Source organism: Accipiter gentilis, chromosome 26 (assembly GCF_929443795.1).
Source record: "Accipiter gentilis chromosome 26, bAccGen1.1, whole genome shotgun sequence".
NCBI classification, from domain to species: domain Eukaryota; kingdom Metazoa; phylum Chordata; class Aves; order Accipitriformes; family Accipitridae; genus Astur; species Astur gentilis.
In genome coordinates, this window is record NC_064905.1 from 16,018,568 (window position 1) to 16,043,061 (window position 24,494).

Below are 24,494 nucleotides of genomic sequence, written 5' to 3' on the forward strand. Positions count from 1 at the left end.
AGAAAGCTGTTTTTTTTTTAAATACCGGTTACCACCACAAGAGGAAGCAGTCTGTATTGCCAGTATGCTGGCTGTGAGAGCATACCACAGCTATTGCTGTCACACTCAGCTCTCTTCCAATTCACTAAGACACTTAAGTCTTCAGGAAGAGATTCTAAGCAAGTCAATCTGAGAAAGATTCATAAGGAGGGAAGGGACAAAGAGCATAACAACTCTGAAGATTAAGATAAAATCAAACAGAAACCAAAACTCTACTGACATTTAGTACAACCAGGCTCAACCACTAAGTTTGGCAAGTAAAAGGCAAAAAATTACTGTTCTGGAATGGGTAATACCTATCTGCCCTTCGGGCAAGGGCAGCTTTGCTCTAGCTTTAAAGCAAGCAAAGGTCAAGAGAGATATACTGCATATGCACAGTGATTGTATCAATAAATCAAGAAAATATAGAAACAATGAACCCTGACACAGATAAGCAAACTTACTAAGCAGCTCTTTTGTATTACCAAGAGCTCTGAAGGTCTGGTGTAGAATCAAACCTGCTGTTTTCATCCAGATGTTTAACACCACACATTACAGAAATAATACTGCTTTGCACAGTACAGTCTTACAAGATCTCTTTGATTGAAATTACCCAGTTTTCTATTTTATTTTCAATTTCATCTTCTTTCAGGGGCAGCAGAGAGCGTTCAACACCTTTTTTTAACACCAGGACAGACAGGCACCTTATGTACTTCTGACAAAAATGCCATCCATCCACTTCAGGGCTGGCAGAAGCAGGGGGATGACATTAATGCCCAAACGGCAAAAATAACTCTATTACATACAGTAGTTTGAACTGTAAAAGGATGTGACAGAGGTATTTATGCTTCAGTTGTACTTTTACAACATTTGTAACAGGGCCTCAAATCCAAGTTATTAAATTCTACATCCAAAAAATACTTGTTTTCAATTATTTAAATGCAGCCAAACGATGAAGATAAGGTATTAAAAAATTCAGCTATAACCACCTCTACCTAGTAAACCTAGTGACTGAAGGAAGAACCTCTTCCCCTTGGAAAAACTCCAACATACTCTTGACTTGATAAAGCAAATCTAGACCTTTTTTATTATTTTTTTTTTAAACAATTTGCCAAGACTGGAATGAGAGATAAATAGAAGGCACAACAATTTTGCTTTTTTTTATACAAATACAAACTAAACATGAAAAAAACTCCCTATTTCAATAAAAAATTTCACAAGTTCAGGAAAAGTGTTTTAAGAGTCAAGTTCTAGACATTTAAAACCTATCCCACAATCCAAAATTTTAAAGTGGTAAAACAGTAGTTCGAATTCCTTTCTGTGATCATGTATCAAAAGAAAAAAGATTCTACGGATACCCATTATTCCACTTTTACAGCGCCACAAAGAGAAAGGTGAATGTCAATTTTTCAAGTGGCAATATGTCCGGACCAGAGGATGTTGCTATGACCCTCAAGGAATAAATCAATAGCTTTGTTTTTCTGCCCTTGAAATACTTGCCAGGTACAATGTTTTCCTACAGGCTCTTGAACGCATGCACGTGAAATATTATTCCACTGACTGAAACGCACCCAAAGTCAGTAGAAAGAGGGGAGAACAAAGAAAGAAGAAAAAAAAGAGACATTCCTTTAGGAAAAACCACTGGTACCAAAAAAATCCAGTCCGTAAGTTTGAGGTGAACAAGAAAACTCAGTTCTTTTCTTTTTAAAATCCACTTTTCCTAAAACGTTGTTCCACAAAGCTGGAATCTGGGACAAGGACTAGAAAAAAAAAATCACAAAACCATAACACAAACAAAAAGGGGCCAAAATAGTATCAAACGTAGCAGTCTATAACAGGCTAGGGCCACATTCCAAGATACCCAAGGCTGAAATTCACAAATCTGCAGGAAAAAGGGTTTGCGCCACCATGTCAACATCCGTGATGCATTCACTGGCGTTGCCCGATCCCCCTTCCAGCTCCAAATCCTGGCTTCTGGGACATTCCTCCACGTGGAGGCCCTCGAATCCCACCTCCCAGCCCCCCACGAGTGCCTCCAGGTCCACGTGGTCTGTTATCTCTGCGGTCACCCTCCCTGGCAGCTCGCGTTTTCTTCTCCTCCACGTTCAGGCGCACCTCTCCCCTGAACATGATGGGCTGCAAAAAAAGCAGAAAAGGTACTTTCATTAATGACTCACCAGTAACTCTTCAATGTCAAGCAGATTTCTGCAACCTTGTCTCACATCCTCCTCTCCGTGAAAGGAAACTGAAGTGGTTTATGACTGGTTACTAGAAAATGGTGATAGTCAAACTATGCATCCAGTCTTGTGGCTTTACTGGAGAAGATACAAAAAAAGATGTGAAAGTGACACTTGAAAAGCAATCTCAGGCTTAACACTGAGCATTCTGACACCTTTTAGACAAGGAATTGAACTATCAACAGTAACCTCCTTTCATTAATATGCAGCAATTCACAGTCTGCCACCATGCAGGGTCCCAGTTGATTTCTCTTATGGCATGAAGAATGTCAGATCCTCTCTCCCACCCTTGCTATATAGGCCAATGAAGTCTTTTCACTTAGGTCGAACTCAATTTTTCAGAATTGCCGTAACAAGTGGTCACTTGATTGGGAAACCTCACTGAAGCAAGAACAGAGAGGAGCAGGACTGCAACATCCCACAAACCCCACTGCAGACAAAAAGTTGAAGTTTGCAAGAATCCATGAACTACAGGAATAAGGACTCAATTGTTTCAAATTATTCCTGCAGTTGCATAACAAACATGAAAAATACGATCCATCACTGGCAGAGGCACAATGTTTTCTCATCAAATGGAAATATTAGCCATTCACTTCTACTGAACTGACTATAGAAGTAGAACTGATCTAAGGATGAAGAACGTTGCCCTCCTCTAGCCATCAGCTGTGCTGGACAAAGATCAAAAAGCATCATGTTACAGCCTTATTACCGACTCCAGTGTAAACTCCTACATTTCACATCAGGCAGCAGACATCAGGTTTAGCTTCACTGGCTATCAGTCTACCAAAGCCTTTTAAACTTGTTTATAGCAAAGCTTATCCTGAAAAAAGTCCTACTGTTTCAGGACATACGTTTGCTCAAAGCACCAGACCTGTCTGCAAAACAATTCACACAATGGATACTACAAACAAAATTTAGCACTGTTCAAAGCAGGGTACAAGGTGTGTTAAACTGCTCTTATAGGACTTAAGTCTATATTAAAAAATATAAAAAGAGTAATCTTATTTCAGAAAGCCATGCCCATCCATTATAACTTAGGATTGCAGAAAAGATACTTTGAGCACACAAACTATTACACATTCAAAGCCTAACCTGGAAGACAGCATTCACTCTCTTCTCCAGCTCCAGTTACACAGAGTGGCACAGCTGAACAAGTAAACAAAGGCCACAAATCCCTCAGTTTAGTGTGCCTTTGGTGTTCGCTGGACATGAAGTCTGACCCTCAGCTCCTACCTACCTCTCCTACCGCAAGAGAACTCAGGAGTGAACGTTTCTAGTTTGTTCCAGCAAAAACTCAAACATGCAAGTTTAAGTGACTGCTGGTGTTCACATATTGCTTGCAGCTAAGAAATGGCTTAAGGACCTGCTGTCACTGTACTACTTGTTCCCACACCAATTCAGGCCAAAGTCAACCAGATCTACTCAATCTACTTTTAGGACTGGTTTCAAATGACCTGGTTTAGGCTTTACCCTAGACCACACTGGAACTGCTCAGCCCAGGATAGCAGGAAAGCACTTACGGAAGCAACTCTCTATCAGCATTCCATCTTGAATCACCAGCTCCCTGCAAAAGAACTGGGGCTGCTGGACTTCATATGCACTAACTCGTCAAGCATTGCTACAAATGCTGCTGGCTTCCCACAATTAAAAGTGTCTAGCCACACGAAATATCCCAAGCTCAGACCAAATCTCAAGGTTTAAAAATCTGCACCCAAGTTACCTTTCAATTTAAGATCAAATATACTGGCAATACTGCTGTACAGTAAGGAAGTAAAGAAGAAAGGATGTCCCCTGTCTGTTGAAAAGCTAGTTTGTAAGCAAGCACACTGCACAGCTGTTATGGTGCATCCAGATTCATTGCCTACCACCACACATTTTGCATTTGCAGTCACTGCTAACAAGTGAGCAGGTACCACCTGCTTCTGTTAGCACAAATTCTTTTCAACCTGAACACTAGTATAGCTTCTTCCTTTCAACCTCTTTGACAAACAAGATTCTACTTATCCATAGGGTCAGACTCTCTCTGCCCTGCTTTCCTGAAAGCCATTTACCTGCTTCCTTTGTAGAGCTCAGCAACTTCCCATTGCAAAAAGGCTCTATAATGAATAAATCCATGTTCAGCTAAGTTGTTACTTCAATGACAAAAGATTCAATCTGTACAAATGCTGCACAAGTCTTGGTAATAGGAGGGAAAGTCATCACACCTACTTTAAGATGCTCGAGAAAGGCCAAAGGGACCAAGTAGAATCTTTTATTGTTAGAGTAATCTGAAAAACACTGCCTGTTATTAACAGACCAAAAACCACTGACTAGCAGTTTATTTACCCTGCTGCTAAGGATCTTCTGAACTGGTTCAGGATCATCAAACACCACAAACCCAAAATTGGGGAGCTTTCCACCACTGTTGATGCGGAGTTCAACAACATTGCCATAGCCTGCAAGAGAAAAGCCAAGTTCTTGGGTCATACATTAGAATGCTCTGTTGACCACGCTTATGGCTGCAACCCCCAAACCCTGAGAGTACAGCAAAGCAACTAACTTACTTTGGAAAAAGTCTTTAAGTTCAGTTTTATCCACATCATGGGGAAGGTTCCCAACAAACAGCTGATGACTGTCTGGGTATCTCACAATTCGTCTCGTTTCCACATCGCCTTGTTCACCCTCACGAACTTGAACAGAAAAGACTTGTTTGAGAAAAGCCAGTCCCCGCAACAAACAAAAAAACCCCTAAGCCATGGTCAGAATTAGCACCTTATAAAAGAAGCAGAATACACACTCTATTTATCCATTCATATATAAAGAAAGGTAAGCATTCTACACTAGCAAGTAACTGTTTGGTTTTTAATCACCTGGCTGAAGCCAAACACTTGAGTAGAAACCTAGATACCTCAATAGAATGCTAGTGAAATTCAGCTCTAAAGCTTGCCAGACATTCAGACCAAGATCATCTAAAATAACCATATCCACAAAAGTAGGAATCATTCACTTACTGACAAAATTAATTAGATTTTAAAAGTTTTAATCATCATATTGCTTCCCCAAAACCATCAAACAGGGGAAACACTTTATTCTTTGTAGCTTCTCTTACTTGGTCTAGGACCTCTCTGTGGTGGGATGCTTGTTCGCTGCTCCCTCACTCGCTGATCCCTCTGCGGTCTCTGAGGTGGGGTCTGAGATTCAGGCTTTGCCTCAGGGCGAGGCTGTAGAAATAAAAAAAAGGACTTGACAGGAAAGAATCAGACGTAACAGCAGGGCTCTGCTTTTAAGAGCTCACTATAAAGTTGTTGATAAAATAAATTGAAAATACAGGAAAAAAATATCATAGCTCTTTCCACCTATGACTAAAATGCATGTTAGCTCATGTTGGCTTATATGCCAAAAGCAAACATGTCACTTGACTAAGTTAGAATTTCAAAGTCACCCCATGCACAGTTATATACAATAAAGTGTCTGCCCAAAGGGCAGCAGCAGTTATGCAGATAGACTGTATTACATAAATACATTCATGACAAAACCTCATTCGCGAATAGGCAGTGGAAAACGAAAAGTTGCATCTTTTCTTAAGAGGGTGCAATGGCAGATACATCCAGCACTTGCATGAACATTCCCTCATTTTTCTCTATGAGAAACAATTCCTGCTCAAGCCAAGGAATAATATTTTTATGAAGTCTATCAGGAAAAATTGAATTTTAAAGTCTTTGGAGTCTGAGTATTCAGATTATAAGCAAGTAGATTTCACTATATTTTTTTCCCCACCTCAGTTTACTGTCAGCCAGTTTAGCACTTAAACTTCTCTAGGTGCTGGATTCCTACCTGCGAGACTGGTACTTTAACAACATGAGGTGGTATTCCCGATACTGGAACAGCTCCACTGGGAGGGAGGTTCTTACTGGTTACTGATGCCCAGGAAAATGTCTAAAGAAAAAAAAAGCAGAAGAGAGATAAGATTGTAACTCAACTCCAGATGCTTTTATCCTTCTGAAATATATTCCTGATAGCACAGCTAACAGACACAGGATAACAGCAATAAATTTTAACCTGTCCTTGAAATTCAGGATCCTGCTGCTAACAGTTTCCCCATAAATCATTTACATTCAAAAGACTTGGTGTAATGACAATGCAGTCACACTTCCACCCTATTTCTAAATTCTACATAGAGTTGAAATAGGACACAGCAGTAGCTTAAGACCAAGTATCACATCAAGGTTAACCAAAGTATTGCTTTCCTGAGTACCCATTTGCCCACTTTTGCCTCTCTTAACACTGAAGAGTGACAAAAATCCCCAGGTAGAAATAAAGTCACATTTCTCCCATTCTTCTGATTCAGCATGTTGGTTTCAGTCTGTTCAGAATTTCAGAAGCTCTGTTTACAAACAGAGAATCTGAGCCTCTCACTGCTGCCACAGTTCCTATACCTACAAATTATACAAAGCCCTATCTTAGTTCCTGGTATTTTAACCAACTAGCTACTAGCTAGAATTTCAACTACCTGTTATTGCTACCTGTTATTGTATAGGAACAAATAGGAAGAAGGCAACTGGTCACGAGAAGAGTAATTTGGGCAGGGAATTATAGAGCACTTAAACACTTCTAATTCCAGGTATTTCTCCTCTTGCCAGAGAGAGAATCATGCTCTGTAAAACAGAAGAGTCAAACATACTGTGACGAAACTACCACATCACAGAAAAGAGCCATCCACTGTCATTACCCTGGAGTCCTCTTGCACTGCAGGAGCTGGATCAGCAGGAGCTGGAGAAGGACTCTTTTCCACAGTCTCTTCTGGAGCTGACTCCTCTAATACCGGCTCAGATTTTTCTTCATGCACCTCTGGTTCAGGTTCCTGTTCAGGCTCTGGCTCTGGCTCAGGCTCCGCCTCTGCAGCCGTCTCTTCCAGGTGTTCCTCAATGTCATTGCTATCATACAGCACCACAAAAATCAAGAAAAAGAGGTGGTGTTGTATTTGATTCTATTTCTGGGTAGTAAGTAATGCTACTTGTCCGATACAGAAGTGAGGCATATTGCATTCGTGAGGAAGAACAAGGCTAATGTGTCTAAATAAGGCCACAATGCACAGGGATGCAAGTTTTGCATTGTTACACTACAGAGCAGAAAAAGCATTACATCTACTGACAATCCAGATTCTCTGCATTCAGCCTAACAACACTTTGATTTCAGCTGCCCAATAAACAGAAATCCTTTGACCGTCAAAGAGGAAAATCATGAGCAGCAATAAATTCATTTGACCTGTTCTACAAGCAGTCTGTATTACACAACATCTGACTTCATCTAATAAGATATTATTACCTGACAGCCTGCTCATAATAAGCACCGGTATCATCAGGAACAGCCTCAGGTGTGTGCTGTCTTTCCTCAGGTTCCTCCCCTTCCTCCTCTGATTCTAAACAAAGTTAGAAAAGGAGAAAATACACCGCACACATCTTTAGTACTTAGTTCAAACACAAGGCATCTTCCACAACATGCAAGTGAAGTCTCTGCCAAAGACCACACTTGGAAGCACTACCAAGATGTGACATGGAACAGACGTTTCCTTATACTTCTGCTATCACTTCAGTTACTCAGTTTTGACCAAGGTCAAACATATTCCAAATACTTCAGAGAATCAGATTTATAGCCTACAAATCTGACTGCAACTGCTAAAGTAAGTCTCACAGTTCTTTTAATAGAAACAGAATATGCCAGAAAAATAACAATCACCTGCATGTCACAACTCCTTGCTGGAGAGCAAGGAAACTACAGGCAAGGAAAAAATCTAGAACACGAAGCTTAATGCTGATCTGCCTTCTCCAGCAAGATTTCCTCTGATCTGAGAATGGAGTGTTGATATAGACCCAGAAACAAATACCAGTAGAACCATCCAAAAACTCCTGCTTCTTACCCTCTGGAGGCTCGGTGTCAGAGTCACCAAAAACCTCATCTTGGTAGCGGAAGATATCATTGTGGACATAAAACTTGTTTGCAACAGAACCCTGGAAGCAAATCAAAGGGAAGAACTGATTCAATTACACCAACTGCAGTAATGTAAAAACTGAAATAACGAGAAAACAAGAACAGCTTGAGCAAATCATCCTTCCCATATAAGATTAATCCAAACTTGCCTCCTTCAAGAAAACGTGTGTTTTTCAGGGGGTGGCAGAAGATGCATCACACTATCAAGCCAAGTATGCATGGAACAATGCACGGAAAATGGAAAAAATCGTATTAGCGCTTTTAATTCCAATAGCTCACAACACTGAGAAAGTAGGAGTGAGAACTTTCTGGGATCTAAAGTATCAATTCTTAGCTCCAAGTCAAATTGAAAAATAAGGTTATCTTGCAATACTCCTTTTTCACTATTATTTTCAATTATGTGAACTGTTTTGTTCAAAAAAGGTGTCTATTTAAAAAGCCACCTCAAATGCTAAGCCAGCGCTTTATACACCAAGAAAGTCTGGAACCCATGTCTTCAAACAGGAAGCATTTTCTTCTCTCTACTAGATCTTTTCAGTAAGAGGACCAGTTGCTAGGAGGGCAAATTAAAGATAAAATAACTTTAAAATGCTTAAGAAAAAAATATGCATTACATATACCTAGTGGCCAAAAGTTAGGATATTTACAACTGTAATTATGATATCCAAGGTTAACGTATGACCATACAGAAGTAGTGTAATTTCTTAAGGGATTTGCAGAACATTACTGCTGAATTTCGTAGCAAGCCACCTTCCCAGTCTAACCCTTCATATTCCAACACTGAACCAGAGAGGCCTCATTAATCCTGACATGATATTAGAAACACTATAACACTAGCACTCAATACAGCATACCTCAGGGGCAAGTACAAATGTTTGCATGAATCTGCGCACAGGCTGCATGTTATTGGAGAGCTCTCCCATCACCTGGACTACAACACCATCATTGAGAGTAGCATGGGCATCCACATGACGAATCTTTGTGTGGCAATCCTTGAAATTTAATGACAGCACCTTCTTGTGGATATCCTATGAAAGAATGGTACAGAGGTTACACCGCAGAAGCCATTTCTGCGAAGTTAGCAGCTTTCAAAGAAAGCAAAACCATAAAACTGTTTCATAATATATTCCCTAACTCTAGGGAGAAAGTTTGGCAGCATGATCTTTAAGTTTGCTTTGCAAGCAATTTTACATTATGAACTTTAATAAAGGAAGCAGATCTTGCCTAACTATTGCTGTTTACAGTTAACAGTTTTCTCTCCCCATTTTTTACAGAAAGCACTTGGACAAAGGGGAATGAATCACAGCTAGATATGTGTCTCTTCTCAACCACAAAGGTGACAAAAAAGAAGGAAAGAACAGTAAGTTTTAAGTACTTACAGATTGCCCATAGACTGCGTCAGCTGGTTTTCCGTTGGAATCCAAGCCACCATGGACATAGGAAGAGTTCTTTCCATAAAACCTGTTGAAAAGAAATATTTTAACACTAAGCTTTGTTATGCAAGAACATTGAGCCTCTACATTAGAGTACACTACGAATAATACACTCTCAGGCAAGTTTTCTGTGTGAATTATTGAAACACAGCCATACAATTCCGTAATTCTGCTAGCAATTTGGGGTCGGGGGGAATGCAGAGTTCTCCTGTGTAACCTGTAGCATTCAGATACATCAGATATCCAAGCACTAACAGCCAAAACCAGTTTCATAGGAGCTAGATGATCCAATCTCATTCTCTCCTTTCTGTACAAGGTTCCTAAAGTAACATAGTACTCCGAACACCCAGGATGCTGAATGCTTCCCCTCAGGTTCTAGTTTAAGGCTTGCGCAAGCAGCAATAGTACTTTCATGTTCATCTACAGTAAAGAAAGTACTGCAGGTCAATCTTCCTTTTTATAACTGAGGGATTACAAGCTAAAGTGTCATAAACATCATGGGACTGCATTCTGCCAGCAGATAAAGGACTAGAACTGAATTCCGTGGCTCATTGTAAACTTTCCTCTGACCCAAATGGACAAGGTCAGCTGTCCACCTAAGTGGAGAAATACTCTAAGTGTACCTGAGATTGGAAGAAGGAAGGTTTCAGAAATTGTTTGTCTAGCTACTCCAATCACAGCAAAACAAAGCCTATCTTAAAAAATGAGGTTAGTTCTAGCGCTGTAGGATATCTGTCCAATCAAACAGGACAAATTTATTTAGATAACAGATTGTCATTTGCCACATATTCATAATTTCTCTGATTTTCCTTTAAGAAAGAGCTGCTGGTATGACTACTGAGACATACCAATATACAAGCACACACCATTTTCAACGTTCTTCCCCTAGTCAGGGGGCAGTGTATCAAGACAAAACTACAAAAATGCTTAACTAAATAACATTTATCCAACTTTCATTTATATTGATTACAACTAGAAGCAGAAAGCAACACATTTTGATTCACATTTTCTTCTTTTTTTGCTTGGAATACATGCCTAGCAGCATTTCAGTAACAACCAGAACACAGATATTTATATAATTCCTGTAATCATTATTATCCATGTTTTAACCCGGCTGATTAAAACTGAAAGCAAACTATACCCAGCATCTGTCTTGAGTAAATCAGATTAAGTGTCCAAGTTCAGCAAGCCAAGACCTGGTAATGAGCTTATTCACCAATTTTAACATAGAAATTAAGAAATTCACGCAGAAAAATAGGTAATAAAGTGAAGCGGAGATTTACCTGTGCAAATAGTCAGGTGCTTGGTTCAGCAGAGTATAGTACTGCCTCACAAATTCCCGCCCGACCAGCAGGGGACTTGGCTTCTCCATCACCATTTCTTTGGTCAACTGAAAACTATAGAAAAATCAAAAGCTTCATAAAACATGACCATTTCACATTGCTGCTCACACACTGATAGTGTAAGCCATGTAATCACAGTGGAAAGCACGCACCAAAACCCATTAGGTGTTTTACCACAGTAAGCAGTTAAACCAACGTGTTTTCAGAGTCATCAGTCTTTGGTGCTAAGGAGAGGACTGCTGGGTACCAAACCAGCGGTGGGAGAGGCTGCATGGGCGAGGGAGATTACCTCATAACATGCCAGCACTTAATCATCCTACATACCCTCAGTAAAAAGCAGGTGGCAAGCAAGTATGGTTCTTCAAGAGGATTTGCTAAGTGGCTAAGTCATTTACAGTTGATCCAAGTTCTACTTACCTCACTTGACTTCACAATCAGAATTAAAAGTCAGGTGTTCCAAGGCAAAGCCTGTGCTGGTGTATTAGGGGCATTTTTAAAAGGTCAGAACAAGTCCAATCTATTTTTATCAACAGCGCAGCACTCCTTGCTTGTGAGTGACATGCGCTGTAGAGGAATATCGGATTATATTAAAATTACTCTGCTACAAACAAATGCATGCTGCCCTTCCCTTGCTTCCAAACTCAGCAAGTCACCTCTCCCTTAAACCCAGAAGACCAGTCAAATGAACAGCACCACCCATACCTAGGCCCAGGGACAAATTGATCTAGGCACCTTCTACTTAATTTCCATGGATCTGTAAGTTACAAAAAGAAAGTCTTTGCAGGTAGATTATACAATATATACATCTCCAGTCCACATCAGCCAAAACCAAAGCACATTCCTGTGTTTCCTTCCTTTCAAATACTCACACACACTGTTCAAACTGGTAGGGAAAAACACTGATACCAGACCATATTCTTGCTACCTAATACAGAAACAAAAGTAGATTTTCTGCGTCATGCTCAATTATACCAACATGCAGCAGAATGGGTGCTTAGCGGACAGTTTTGCTATTGATATATCAGTCTATATGATAGCTAATCTTCCTGCAACTATTCAGGCCCTGTAGTGCTGACAGTAAAAAGCTAGTGAAAGTGCGATCTGCAATAAGTCAAGCAGATGTTAACTGAAAGGGCATTCAAAGACCACATGTAGCAGCCGAAAGAACTTTCTGCCCATTACTGACCCCCAATCCCTTCCCCTAAACAACACTTTCCCAAACACACGGTATGCAAATTCAATATGCACATACTTCAGGTGTGTGGTACAAATCGATACCAATACACTAACTTCAGTCCTCTCAAAAGCAATTCAGGAGTCATCATTTACTTATCTGCTTTTATTTAAGACTGCACAACTATAAATAGCTCCAAGAAGTGGCAGCATCAACTAAAAAAAGGAAGTCAAACTAAGTCCTCTTGCATAGACTAATCCAGATGAAGTCTGCAAAGTTCATGCCTAGGCAGTTATGTTAAGACAAGCTTTCTCTTGTCACTATACATAACAGCATACTGTATCCTTGGTAAACAGAGTTGCCCACAACTATCATCTGATCAAAGCAAGGGGGATAGAAAAACAGACTGTCCCTCCCATATACTTGTCCTGTGCCTTGTTCCAGTTCATCCAAGGATCTTGTTTGACACTTTCATTACATTTGCTGAATTTCAGGGAAGTAGTCCTTTAAATGCTAAGAACTGACAACAGACTATAGCTTCAAAAGACAGAAATGACCTACCAGGTGAGTGTTATTACTGTGACAGTTTCAAATGCACACTATATAGGGGCCTGCAAAGGAAGTTACAGCCATACTGCTGGATGTATCAGGAATGCAAAACAGAAGCTTCAAACCCCAAAGAGAAGAACATACAAAAAAAGACGACATAGCTTTATCCAAAATACCAGCTTCTAAGTCCAAATCAACCTGGCAAACTCCTTGTATCTCAAACTGTGGTCTAACACGCAACACAGTGTAATCAAAAGACAAGGCAATGTTTAACTATACAGGCAGAACACACTGATAATATATTTGAGGATGTGATCATACCCAAACTCCCAGCAATGGTCAGCATGCACTACATCCAGCTTACTTGGAGATACAGTACACAAATTCCTACCCTGGCAGGTATGCAGTTTAAGGTTCAAAAGAGAAGATATGACTAGAATGCTATTAATATGACAACAAAAACTGCTATAGTTTTGCATACATTGATGTGTTTTGCTCTGCTTTTAACACAACCACACACACATACTTCTTTCACTTTGTAAGTTTAAAAATAAAATAAATGAAAAGTCTACACATTCTATTTTTTAAATGCACTTTTTGTAAGTTTAAACACAGGGGAGAAAGATCTGACAGGCTCCAGAGAATGTGTACACTTGAGCACCCGCTCTTTCAGTAGGAAGCACGTGTTATCACCGCCATACAGGGAAATAGTACTTACATGATCACATGCAGTAAGGATAAGACCAAACATGACCTAGAATTGAAAAAGGCTTTTCTATACATTCAGAAGCTATCAGTTGTGTGAGGATATTTTCAAGAGCTAACCATGCAGAAAGAAAGTGATACTCCATCATTGGGTCTGGCTCACAGGAAGTGCTCAGATTCTGCAGACTGCTTTCATTTCAGGAAGTTCACAGTATCTGTGGTTTTGAAGACTTCGAATTGTAAGTGTAATGTATTAGAGATACAGATGTCCAAGATCAAGCACAGTCTGAAGGGACAAAAACCTCAAAGATATGAACTTGTTTGCCTTCTGGTGCATGTTAAATTAGATCCCTGCAAAATATCATCAGACAATAAGACAACACCACTGGTAAAGTAAGGTTAAATTGTGGGTACCACTGCTGATTTCCTGATTTAACTTTTTTCATGTCAAGCACGTGTGAAGCTCTGTCATTACAAGGGGTAGGAGGATCCTAAAGAATAAGAGTAGAAACAGCAGACAGACAAGACCTACACTTTTAGACCCAGTCAAACTGACAAATCAAGACTTAATTGCTCCGCACCAGATAAAAAACTTGCCTCTGTGCTGTGAGTTTACAGTTAGAAAGCCAGTCCTACCATATCACCCAAGATCACTGTTTGCAGTATGACGAGCTCTATATAAAAAAGCATACAGATGTTGCTTGTTCACTCTTCCTTTTCTGTTGTTTTGGTTTTTTTTTTTTCTTGGCAGGGGGAGGGTGCAGAAGGTGCAAGGAATGCATTTAATTTCTTTGTAAAGACTAGTTTCCCCTGGAATTCAAGCTTATTCCTATAGATGTCAATAGGCAGGTTTTCTACTCAATTCTGTTAAGTGGTGAATTGGGCTCTTTTGAGAATTATTTTCAATTGCTTCTAGAATATGAATGTACTAAGCTTGACATCCTCACATAATGGTAAACTGTTACCTGTAGCACTCAAACAGCTTATTCACCAAAAGCTCTTTCAGATGTCTACTCAGAGAAAGAGTCCTCACCAGTATTAATCCACTAGCATGTCACCTTCAATGCTGTTCTGACTTGTCCCAATGCTGTACTGAAGACATATTTAAAGGGCCTTGTGCTGTTTATGTCTGTCATATCTACATACTAGAAAAAAAAAAGACTTCCCTACTGCTAAGGGCGAAAAAACCCCACCAAACAAAAAACTAATTCTTAACATGGAAGAGGAATAGCAGAATGCCCAGTTCTTGTTAAGTGGATCTGAAAAGAAATGGGAAAAACCTTTACATGACCTAATCAGAGGACAACAATCTGTTTTTACTCCTGCTGCACCTGCTGCTACACTGCCTGTTGCCATCTGTTCTTGTTCTCCAGCCAACATAACCTGAATGATAGAAGCCAAGCATCTCCAGAGAGAATATTTGCTCCCTGCTACGCATTAGCAATTTACTACAGCACTATTCCTTGACCCAACAATAACTGCAGATATTTTATACTGCATTTCTACTGCAGAGCATAATAGTATCAAATGCTTGAAGTGTCACTACATGCTTGAAGCTTACCCACACATTTGAATGCTTGAAGCTTACCCACACATTTTTGTGTCAATTGAGGTAATGAAGAAAGGGTGAAAACTGACAGGAAAAGCTGAATATCAAATGATTTAAGATTCATTCATAAGCATGCATTCATGTTACTCCATATATGTAAAACAAATTCAGTAATTTAAATTATAACAAATGGACTAGAACAATTCTGCAACAAAACTGAGCCCTTTGCTTAAGCCAAGAGACTTACAGGAAAACAAATACCTCCTTTACAGTGGTTATCACCTGGCTGGTGGAAAATTCCGCCATCTGTTACAATGCTCCTACTTGGCAGAAAATCAATGCTCGGCACTGTATTTCTAAAGTACAGTTATGTAAATTAGAGCCATTTATGTAAATTCTGTATTGGCAAATTCAGATTTAGGTCCACAAAACCTATTAGCATACTAGTATTCAGAAATATAATAGACTCAAAGAACACCTAATAGCTAGCATTGGTTAGTATTTTCCCACCAAATTGCTACACAAAGTAAACTAACCATTGCTGTCTGAACTCAAAGTGGTTTTATTTTTGAATCAGACAAGGAGTTTAGTCTGAATTTTTTTTTCTACTAGACTTCCTACACAACAAAATCTCTCCAATGTACATCACACAACATCCAGGCTCTCAGGACAACCAGTGACTGCAGAACCCACTTAGCCTGATGTAACAAGCCAGAGGACCAGACTCCATTGAAATAAAAAATGCAAGTCAGAAAATACCAAACTTCACTTCCTAAAGTGTGTGGCAATTTTAAACATCTTCTGTCAAGAAAAATGACAGTACCAACAGAAAAACAAGTTAAAATTTACATTGAAGCATATTCTAAACAGGCCACAGTTTGTTTTTAATATTATCCTTGTGCCTTTGTTCTCTGTATTTTTGACTTGCATTTCAACACAAGAAACAGTCTCAAAAAATCCAAAGTTACTACAACGCATTATAGTTCTGTTCAATTGCAATATTACAGAGCAGACACAGGGCACAACCCTATAGCAGTTCACACTTTCTCTTTTGGCTATTCATGTGCTATAAGGCGACTCATTTGATACTACATTCCTGTCCATCTCTACAAATGGGTAGAGTTTACAGAGTACCAAGGCAGTCATGTTGTCCCCCCATCCTTTTAATTACAGGTTTAACCAACATATTTTCATAGAGCTGTTACACTGTTTCCAACAACCTAATCAGCTTCTATGAAATATAATTCAGTTCTTTCACTTCTACAACTTTACCTCTAACTATACAAAAGCAACTCTGACAGTACGATTGATGTGTTACCCAGATGAAGCTATTTTCCCCCGCTAAACCAGAACATCTAACTTTTCATGCAACTCTACTCCCTCATTGTGATACCAATTCCTTAACATAAAAAGGCTTTTTGAAAACTTAAGACCCAGAGAAGCTCACATGGAAAAGAGGTGTCTGTATCTAAGCACATCACACTACAAAGCTGGCAAACAGCAATTTTGCTAGACATCAAAGGTCTGGTCAATAGTTAATAGGATTGCGTAATTAAGTGTCATCTGGGATTTCTCCAAGTTGCTTAGCAACAGGTGAGCATGTTCAAAGCCACAAACCATTTATCTGTATGGAGTAACCAGCACTAGCAGCAGTTACTACTGCTGCGTAACTGCTGCTTTGGACAAGAAAAAGACAGCCAATACAAATAAAATCATGAAGAAAACTCCTAATATGCCTCCAACAGACACGATGTAGATTAAAAATTAAACAACAAAAGCAAAGCAATTCCAGTTAATTCCAACTCCCCATACATTTTACATGACTCACATCTGCTAGTGCTGCTGACTAAGCAAAAAAAAAAAAGAGAAGCTGGTACCTGTGTGAACTGCGATACAAAACATTACAGAGTAAACAATGAAACACCAACAAGCTAAACTTGCATCACTAGGCAAATTCCAGTGTCCATCTCAACTGGGGAGTTATATCATTACACCAGCTTGCTCTCAAGTAGGAAGAGTAATGCAAACCTTTTCAAGGAAATGCGTAAAACACTAAGATACCAGATACACCAAGATGTGAGATACCCTTCTATTTTAACACAGCCTTAACTATTTGAGGGGAACAAAAAAAACCACCCAAACAAACCACACCCAGTTGTTGACCCCAAGTCTAAATTATGAAGTGCTGAAAAAGCACCTCAAATAAGTGAGCAACCAAAGCCTCAAAACACTAATCTCCTTTAAAAAAATAGGTCTCATTACTTGCCTCCCACTGGATGTGTAAGTAGACTGTCACAGGGAACAGTGTCACAGCAATACAGCCTGTATTTTATAGAGAAGCCATTACAGACAGTTGCCTGCCTGCATCCAGTTCAACTTTTTTGTATTTTGACAGATTCAGAGGGAAAGTATTCCGTCTGAAAGAAATTATCTTAAAGGTAGCACTATTGCACAGGAGCCATGACACTTGGAAGCCAGAGCCTGAAAGCTAGTGATGGGATAACTTTTCCAACGAATAATGAAATATCTGAAGATCAAACTGGAACAAGTTGTGATGTTACCAGCATTCAACTTGTTAGTATCTCCTGGAAACATTAAGGTAGTCTGTAGGATATATGTATACACAAGGAACTTCCAGCAGCAGGCACTTCCCAGCCAAGATCAGAGCAGTGTGAAGTGCTACACATATCATGCAGACAGAGGAGCCTTTATTAATAATCTTCAAAACCAACATCTAATAAAACATGGATCTGGATCCTCAAGCTTACAACAGCCATTTCTCCATGCACTACAGTGACTAGTGTCTACTGTAGGACAACTGCATAACCTACAAAGACAGGCAGTACCTAAGCTCATAGGGTACTTGAGGTGTTACAAGGAGCTAGATCCTAAAAAAAAAACAATCATGGAGCAACCAGAACGCTGCATCCTTGGCAATCACCTTTCTCTGTGCTTAATTATCCTGGTACTGCAGAAAGGTAGAGCAATACCTGAACCCCTTTCTGAAGCCCTTTGAGACATACTGATGAGGGACACTATAGAAAAGCTAGACATTACAGCAACATATGGATAAGAAAAATCAAATTAGAAGCTTAACTATTTTCTAATCAAAGTATCCAAGCAATCAATCCAAATTTAAATGCAAGAAAAACATTTGCATTGCAAGATTAAAAAGTAATTCAGAATTACATTCAACACTGCCCATGCTAGTACTGAAAAACCCCTCAGCTTGCCAGTGGCAGATGGGAACCCTTACTCAGCAGCAATGCGCAGCCCTTTAAACACTATAAGAATACAAATAAACAAACCATGAATTGCTACAGAAGAGCTGTCATTCTAGAAGTCAGCCTGTGTTTCTGCTAACAAACCGAAGTGTGATCCACAAGTTGATGGATATGATGGAGTCTGCCAGTTTGTAGATAAAATTCAGTGCTTTTTGTATTGCTCAGTTCTCCCAAGCAACAGACAAACTGAAGATTCCTACTGCTATTATTCAAAATCTAAAAGAACAGTGACCATTTCAGAAAAATATCATTTCTAGAGCATTAGGCTCAAAAACAGAGAAATAAAATACAAAGACGACTACCTAAAGCATAAGTTAAGATAGCTGAGACCATCATCTATACCTATACAGTAAGGAATGTTCATCTGGGGAAGGAAAAAAGATACTAGACATTATTCCTGCAGTTAGAAACATAAAGGTCCAAAGACAAACAGCAAATTAGGTCCTGTTTAAAAGGGGAGAAAAAAAGAATGTAATGTAGAAGAATCTTAAAAATTTGGTATTAAAGGTAAGTGATATCACAACAGCTTCTCACCAAGTTGTGTTTCTTGGATTCTCCCCTCAAAACACTTTGCCTTCCCTGAGTGCTGAGCATATTTGGTGTGGGTTTGGTTTTTTTTTCCTTCTTCCTTTTTAAAGCTGTATCAACTGGCTTCCAATTTTCTACTTTCTATCACACAATCATCACTTCTATTCAGCAACACAAAAACTAGCAATACAAAGAGAAAGAGAATCTGAGTTCTCTCAAAACTCAAAAGCCTTGAGAATTCACAGAAATATTCCTACTTTTTTTTTTAATAATAATAATACTAAATCAGATTGTCCTAAACAGGCTCTCTCCTACACCTAGGTGAAGGACTTTCTCATTCCTAACTGGACCTATTCCAACCTCATTTACCCTACAATTAGAAGTAGTGTTTTTCTGTAAAATTACATTTTAACCACACAAATTTCATCCTAAAGGGTGGTAGGATAGTGCTAGTCTGAACAGTTTGTTTACTCGGGGCTTTTCAAATGAAATATAACAGTCAGCTTTATGCCTACACTGCTCTCCAGACTGCTTCATGATAAAGTAGCTACTTAGACCCTATGATTCTGCCATTACAACAGGTTTTGTTTTGACATCCAAGAGCTGCTCCAACAACTTGATGAAGTTGGCAGCAGGTCCAGTCATCTTCTCTTTAGGTCTGCAATTTTTCCATTTGGCTCCACTGCAGCTTCTTAAAGTAAAAAGCAAAAGTTACTCGTAAGCAGTCAGAAAAGGCAGATTAGAACACCTAGCTACACAAACATTACAGTGAAATTCAAGCTCACTCCCACTTGAATTAAAATCACCAGGTTTTGCATGCCAAGCAACAGATACCTGTAAAGAGAGTCAACCCTTTCACCTCTACCCATTTTAGCCACAGAAGACTCTTAACCTTCATATATCAACCAGATCCTAGCACTTAAGACTGAACCATCATGGATGGCATTGTTACATTGTTAGACACTTAAAAACAAAACAGAAAGTCAGCCTAATAGCAACTGTAAGTTAAATGAGAAAACAGTACAGGCAACGCAGAAGAAAACAAAAGATGGCCACCAGCATTTTAGAATGCAGTATTTCACACTTGCCTCAGCAAATAATCAGGTTCGTAACAGATTATTTGTACATAACTGACAGCTCACAATCTTCTAACTCTGAAAGCTGCACTCCACCAGCTATGTCTTTCTGGAGGAGGTCCAGACTCAATATAGCAAAACTAGGACCTTAGACAAGTATAATATTCACTGCTTGCAAAGTTTTAGGGATTCTTTTAGAGTAGCTGAAGATCAGACTTCCGATTTTTTAATTACTCAGTGAGGTAGCTGAAGATTATCTAGTCTATTAGCAGTTTCGGCAAGTTAGTAATTACTTCAACTCTGGAGATTTTATATAGCTACCTGTAAAAAAGCATCCAGTCTTCTAGACAAAACTATCACTTTCACCTTTGATTGGTTTCAAGCACAGCAGGTTACAGCCAGCATAACAACTAGCACCACCCTGCTAGAGCCCTGTTCTGCTTTGATTTCCTCTTTGATTCTTCATTCATCACATTACTTATTCAGACAAAAAGGCCCAGGTTCTAATAATAAAAACTGGAATAATCAATTAAAACATTTTCTAACTCATCAAACAGGCCATTTATGCTAATCTTATGAGAGCTCTCTCAACAGATACTACTGTTATGAACAGAAATATCAATTTGTACTTAGAGTAACATCACCTTTGCTTTATTTTACTTCCATTAAAAAGCATTCTTCTGTATATGTTCGCCTTGTAATTTGCAAGGCAAAAAAGAAAACACAAGTTTTTTGAACCAACCAAGGAGCTTGCTGTTTCATCAGGTGCATAAAGATTTCATGTTTAAAATTAAGACATTCAAACTTAAAAGACTATCATCAGTTGTGTTGAACTCTACTGATGCTGTTGTGCCAGCAGCAAAACGAACAGTAGAGCGGTGGTCTTATAATCACAGTACAAACAAGTCTTCTTGTATGTTTTTGTTGTTTCTTAAACTGCAAATGCAAAGCATCCCTACAGAGGATCCTGCATTTACACTTGACCCACACAAAGGAAAACTTGTCCACCAGGTCTTCTACCTTAAGTTTGTTTTCTAGCCTTCAACTAAGTTCCCGCTTAAAAGAATACAGCCTAGCAAAAAAAGGTAGTTGCCTAATTGACACAAGTCAAGAACTAGAGACCACTATTTATCATCTGATGCATACAAGGTTCTTTTTAAAAGAAGATTTACATTTAAAAATAAGATACACATTTGCAAAGGTTCCAATGTTGATTCGATTTTTTTTCCTACAGATTTTGTACAATTACACTTTCTAGCATGTTTTAACACTGCCTTTTAAGCAAACTAGTCCCTGCTATCAAAAAGTTGGGAGATCATCATAAAGATGCTCTGTGACTATTAGGATATAAGACCTTAAGCGCATAAATACTTACAGCTAGCCTTCAATTTAGCTATATATTCCATCCATTAAGCTTTCTTTTTTTTTTAAGCTAGACTCACAACTTCACAACATTAAGTATACTGACTGAAACACCCCAGGAAAAGGTGAGTTCATTTCACAGGATGTGAACATGCTACCACCAGTATCATGGAAGCATCACAGAACTATCTATTTAGAAAAATCATTAGGCTATTCTTTACAGAGGGGGAATAAGAAAAGTGAAAACTTGGTCAAAGGGAAGATTTCAGAAAAGGTTTGAAATGCAGTTTTTTGTTTGTCAACTTCTGCACTCCTTTCTCTTTACAACACCAATCTAAAAAGTCTTGTTAGCTAAAAACAAATCGGACACACACACCCCCCCACACACATTCGATTTATGGCACCTGGAAGCATTAGCCTTCAGAGCTTGATAGCAGTGTCCACATTTCCTAAAGCTGTCACTCCTGGCTGTGAGAGCACAGGCTAGACAAAAATAGCACACACTGGAAACATGGCGGCTTGCTGCAAATGCTGCTTTCAACCAATTGTGAAAAAAAAAACCCACCATAATTTTCTTTGTAAAGAATACTTACTACATGCATGTAACCCTTAACATAAAAGATCACCAAGTAAGCCCGCTGAGAATTAATAACACATCAGATCATCCAGATCAAGACTAAAATGTACCTGAAAGATGTATGGAAGCCTTTTCTCTGGTCTTCCTCCAGCAAGTATATCTAGGGCCTCGCAAGAGGCCATAAAGTCTTCATAAGAGCACTACTTTGCATTTAAACCTTGGCTTAATCTCGGATTCAGCCAAGGTCATGCAGTAAGTCACAGTAAGATACACGCTCTACTTCTGCTCGAATTATGACTCCCTTCATCTATAAAGTTAGAGCAAAGGAGACACCTACGATCTGATACATCTGACGACCTCACTGTGTAAGCACCCAGGATTACTCCCTCAACCTCCGCCTACAACTATTGAAAGGGGCTATCTCAGCTACATGCCAGGCTTCGGGCCGCCTCATACCTAACCCCCGCCCCCCTCAAAAAAACAACAAAAAAACCAACAAAAAAACCCTAAACAAACAAAAAAAAACACAAAAAAAACCCAGCGGATGAAAAAACACCAGAGTATGTAAAGCCGAGAACAAAGCTCGCAGCTCCACATCTCGACCCGCACAATGAAGGCCCGTGAACAGCCGATTCCCCCCCCCCCCCCCCCCCCCCCGCTCCGCAAATAACGCTCCCTTCTAAATAACTGCTGGCCGAGCACCGCAGCGCTGTACCCCGCTCCCGCCTCGGAAATCTCCGAGGGCTCCGCGGGGCCAGGACGTTCCTCCCGCCCGAGGGTCCCGCTCCAGAGCCCCCACAGGGGGCTGCGAAAGCCCGGCCACGGGGTCGAACGGGAGGGCGCTCGCCACAAAGCGCCGCCAGGACCGGGCGGGCCTCGCGCGCGGGACCGGGACAGCGGGAGCCGCCTCGGGGCCGGGAACGGAGCCGGGGGGGGGGGAAGAACCGGCAACCGCCCTCCCCCAACAGACCGCGGCCTACCGGGGGCGCGGGGGGGGTTGCGCCTCAGGCCAGGCCCGCTGCGTGCGGCCCGCAGCCGTCCCCGGGAGGACGTGAGCCCGCCGGTGATTCCCGCCCGCTCCCCCCGCGGCCGCTGGCCCTCTCCCTCACCTGCGGGCGGAGCGGGACGGGAGCGGGAGGCGCCGCTTCACCACAGGCCTGCCCGGCGGACGAGAAGCACCTCACGCAACGGCGTGCTCTGCCGCCGGCTAGATATATCCGGCGCGCAGCCTACCCCAGCGGGAGGCGACTCAGCCAATCAGAGAACGGCGGCCGCCTTCACTCGGATGCTAGTTGGCCTACTGAGGGAAAAGAGGCGGGCGGATAGCTGAGAGGCAGCTCAATCTACCAACCAAGCGGCCTGGCTCCGCGGGGCAGCGAGGGTGACCGGCACCTAGCACGACCAACGGGCCTTGGAGCTGCCCCCGTCGGGGTGGGACGAGACCTGATGGATTTCTCCTTTAGCCAATAGGACGACGCTACCCTCGCTACTAGGCGCGAGGGCCGGGCCAGGCCTGACGCCATAGTATGGTTGAGCCGCACAGCAGCGCCCTTGAGAAAGTGCTGGTAAACCCCGTTATAGATCAGGACGGCCACCTCGGTGAGGCGCTAAGCGCCGCAGCCAATGGGAGAGCGCGGCGGGCCCTGACGGACAGGCCGCCTCCGGCGTTCTTAAAGGGACAGGCAGCCCGCCACGAGGGGCGGCGTTCCGCGCCCAGCACCACCCCCTGCTGGAGGGAGGGGACGGCGCCCAACATGGCGGCGGAGCCATGTGCCCTGGGCTGTGGTGCTGTGAGCTCAGGCCCTGTTGCTGCCGCCTTCCCCGGCACGGGGGCTCCCAGTCCCCGGTCCCCCACGGGTGAGGGCTGCAGACCCGTAAGGGTGAACGCAGCCTCGTCTCACCAGTCCCGGCACAACTGACCCACTCACCTGAGAGAAACCACCAGTGGGGGTGGATAAAGGGGCCTTTTCACGCTAAAAGGCTTCCGTGCAGGGCTGCAGCCAAGGCGGCCTCCACCAGAAAGAGGCCCAGCCGCTCACGTGAGGCAGCGTTCGCCATCTCCACGCTAGAGAAACACGGGCTGGCTTCCCCTGCCCGTCCCCGGGAGAGCCCCGGCAGAGCCAGGAGACTCGTGCAGCTGCTTTTCCTTCACGAGTTCTGAGCAAAGCAGACAGAGGGATCACCTGCCCCAGAGGAAAGACAAGCCAAGCAAGGACATTTTCTAACCCACCTTGCAAGGCCCAAGTAGTCCTGCAGAGGAGAAGAAAGGCCTCAGACTTCACACATCCTTCCTCACCAGCAGATGCTGGTCCAAGAGCCCGAGGAGAGCAGGAGGGAAAGGAAGCAGACAGACAGCCTGAGCCAGCCAGTTCCCAGAAGGCCACAGCTTTCCATTTGTTTGTGTCGCATCCCATCCCAAATGTATGACATGAAGCAGTCAGAGATATATTTCACCCTATAAAAGTGACTTCCTCCCCACCATCGTATCCCTGAATGCTGCCTAAAACCCTCCCTGCTATGCCTTGCAGCTAGCGATACAGTCAGTGGACTGGCATGGGGCCATGCTCAGCATTAATATCCTTCCCCCCACACACCCCGGCTATTTATAGACTAAGCCCCATTGCAATCTGCCAGTTCATAAATCAGTAGCGCGGACTTTCGCAAAGTTTAACATGAGACCAGTGACCTAGCA

At 41.4% G+C, this 24,494-nt stretch overlaps 2 protein-coding genes across 4 annotated transcripts in view; one reads left to right on the forward strand and one right to left on the reverse strand.

The window, feature by feature from the left end:
* The window catches only part of GLRA1 (glycine receptor alpha 1), a 62,925-nt gene extending 53,315 nt beyond the window's left edge, over nucleotides 1-9,610 (forward strand). Inside the window, exon 10 of the mRNA XM_049829240.1 lies at nucleotides 9,497-9,610. Coding sequence (XP_049685197.1) covers nucleotides 9,497-9,521 — 25 coding nt within the window. The 3' untranslated portion in view covers nucleotides 9,522-9,610. The remainder of the gene's footprint in view (nucleotides 1-9,496) is intronic.
* G3BP1 (G3BP stress granule assembly factor 1) lies at nucleotides 1,079-23,025 on the reverse strand. Of its 3 annotated transcripts, XM_049829237.1 has the most exons (12): nucleotides 22,912-23,025; nucleotides 10,939-11,052; nucleotides 9,602-9,683; nucleotides 9,077-9,250; nucleotides 8,152-8,242; nucleotides 7,560-7,653; nucleotides 6,964-7,168; nucleotides 6,069-6,170; nucleotides 5,344-5,455; nucleotides 4,799-4,924; nucleotides 4,581-4,711; nucleotides 1,079-2,154 (listed from the first exon to the last, which is right to left on the reverse strand). In XM_049829237.1, exons 2-12 carry the CDS (start codon nucleotides 11,031-11,033, stop codon nucleotides 1,948-1,950), a joined length of 1,419 nt encoding a protein of 472 aa, XP_049685194.1. In that variant the 5' UTR covers nucleotides 11,034-11,052; nucleotides 22,912-23,025; the 3' UTR covers nucleotides 1,079-1,947. The 3 variants fall into 3 exon arrangements, with proteins under 3 accessions (XP_049685194.1, XP_049685195.1, XP_049685196.1); XM_049829238.1 differs by lacking the exon at nucleotides 22,912-23,025 and having other exon boundaries at nucleotides 4,581-4,690; XM_049829239.1 differs by lacking the exons at nucleotides 1,079-2,154; nucleotides 22,912-23,025 and adding an exon at nucleotides 2,167-4,522 and having other exon boundaries at nucleotides 4,562-4,711.
* Between the last annotated feature and the right edge of the window lie 1,469 nt (nucleotides 23,026-24,494).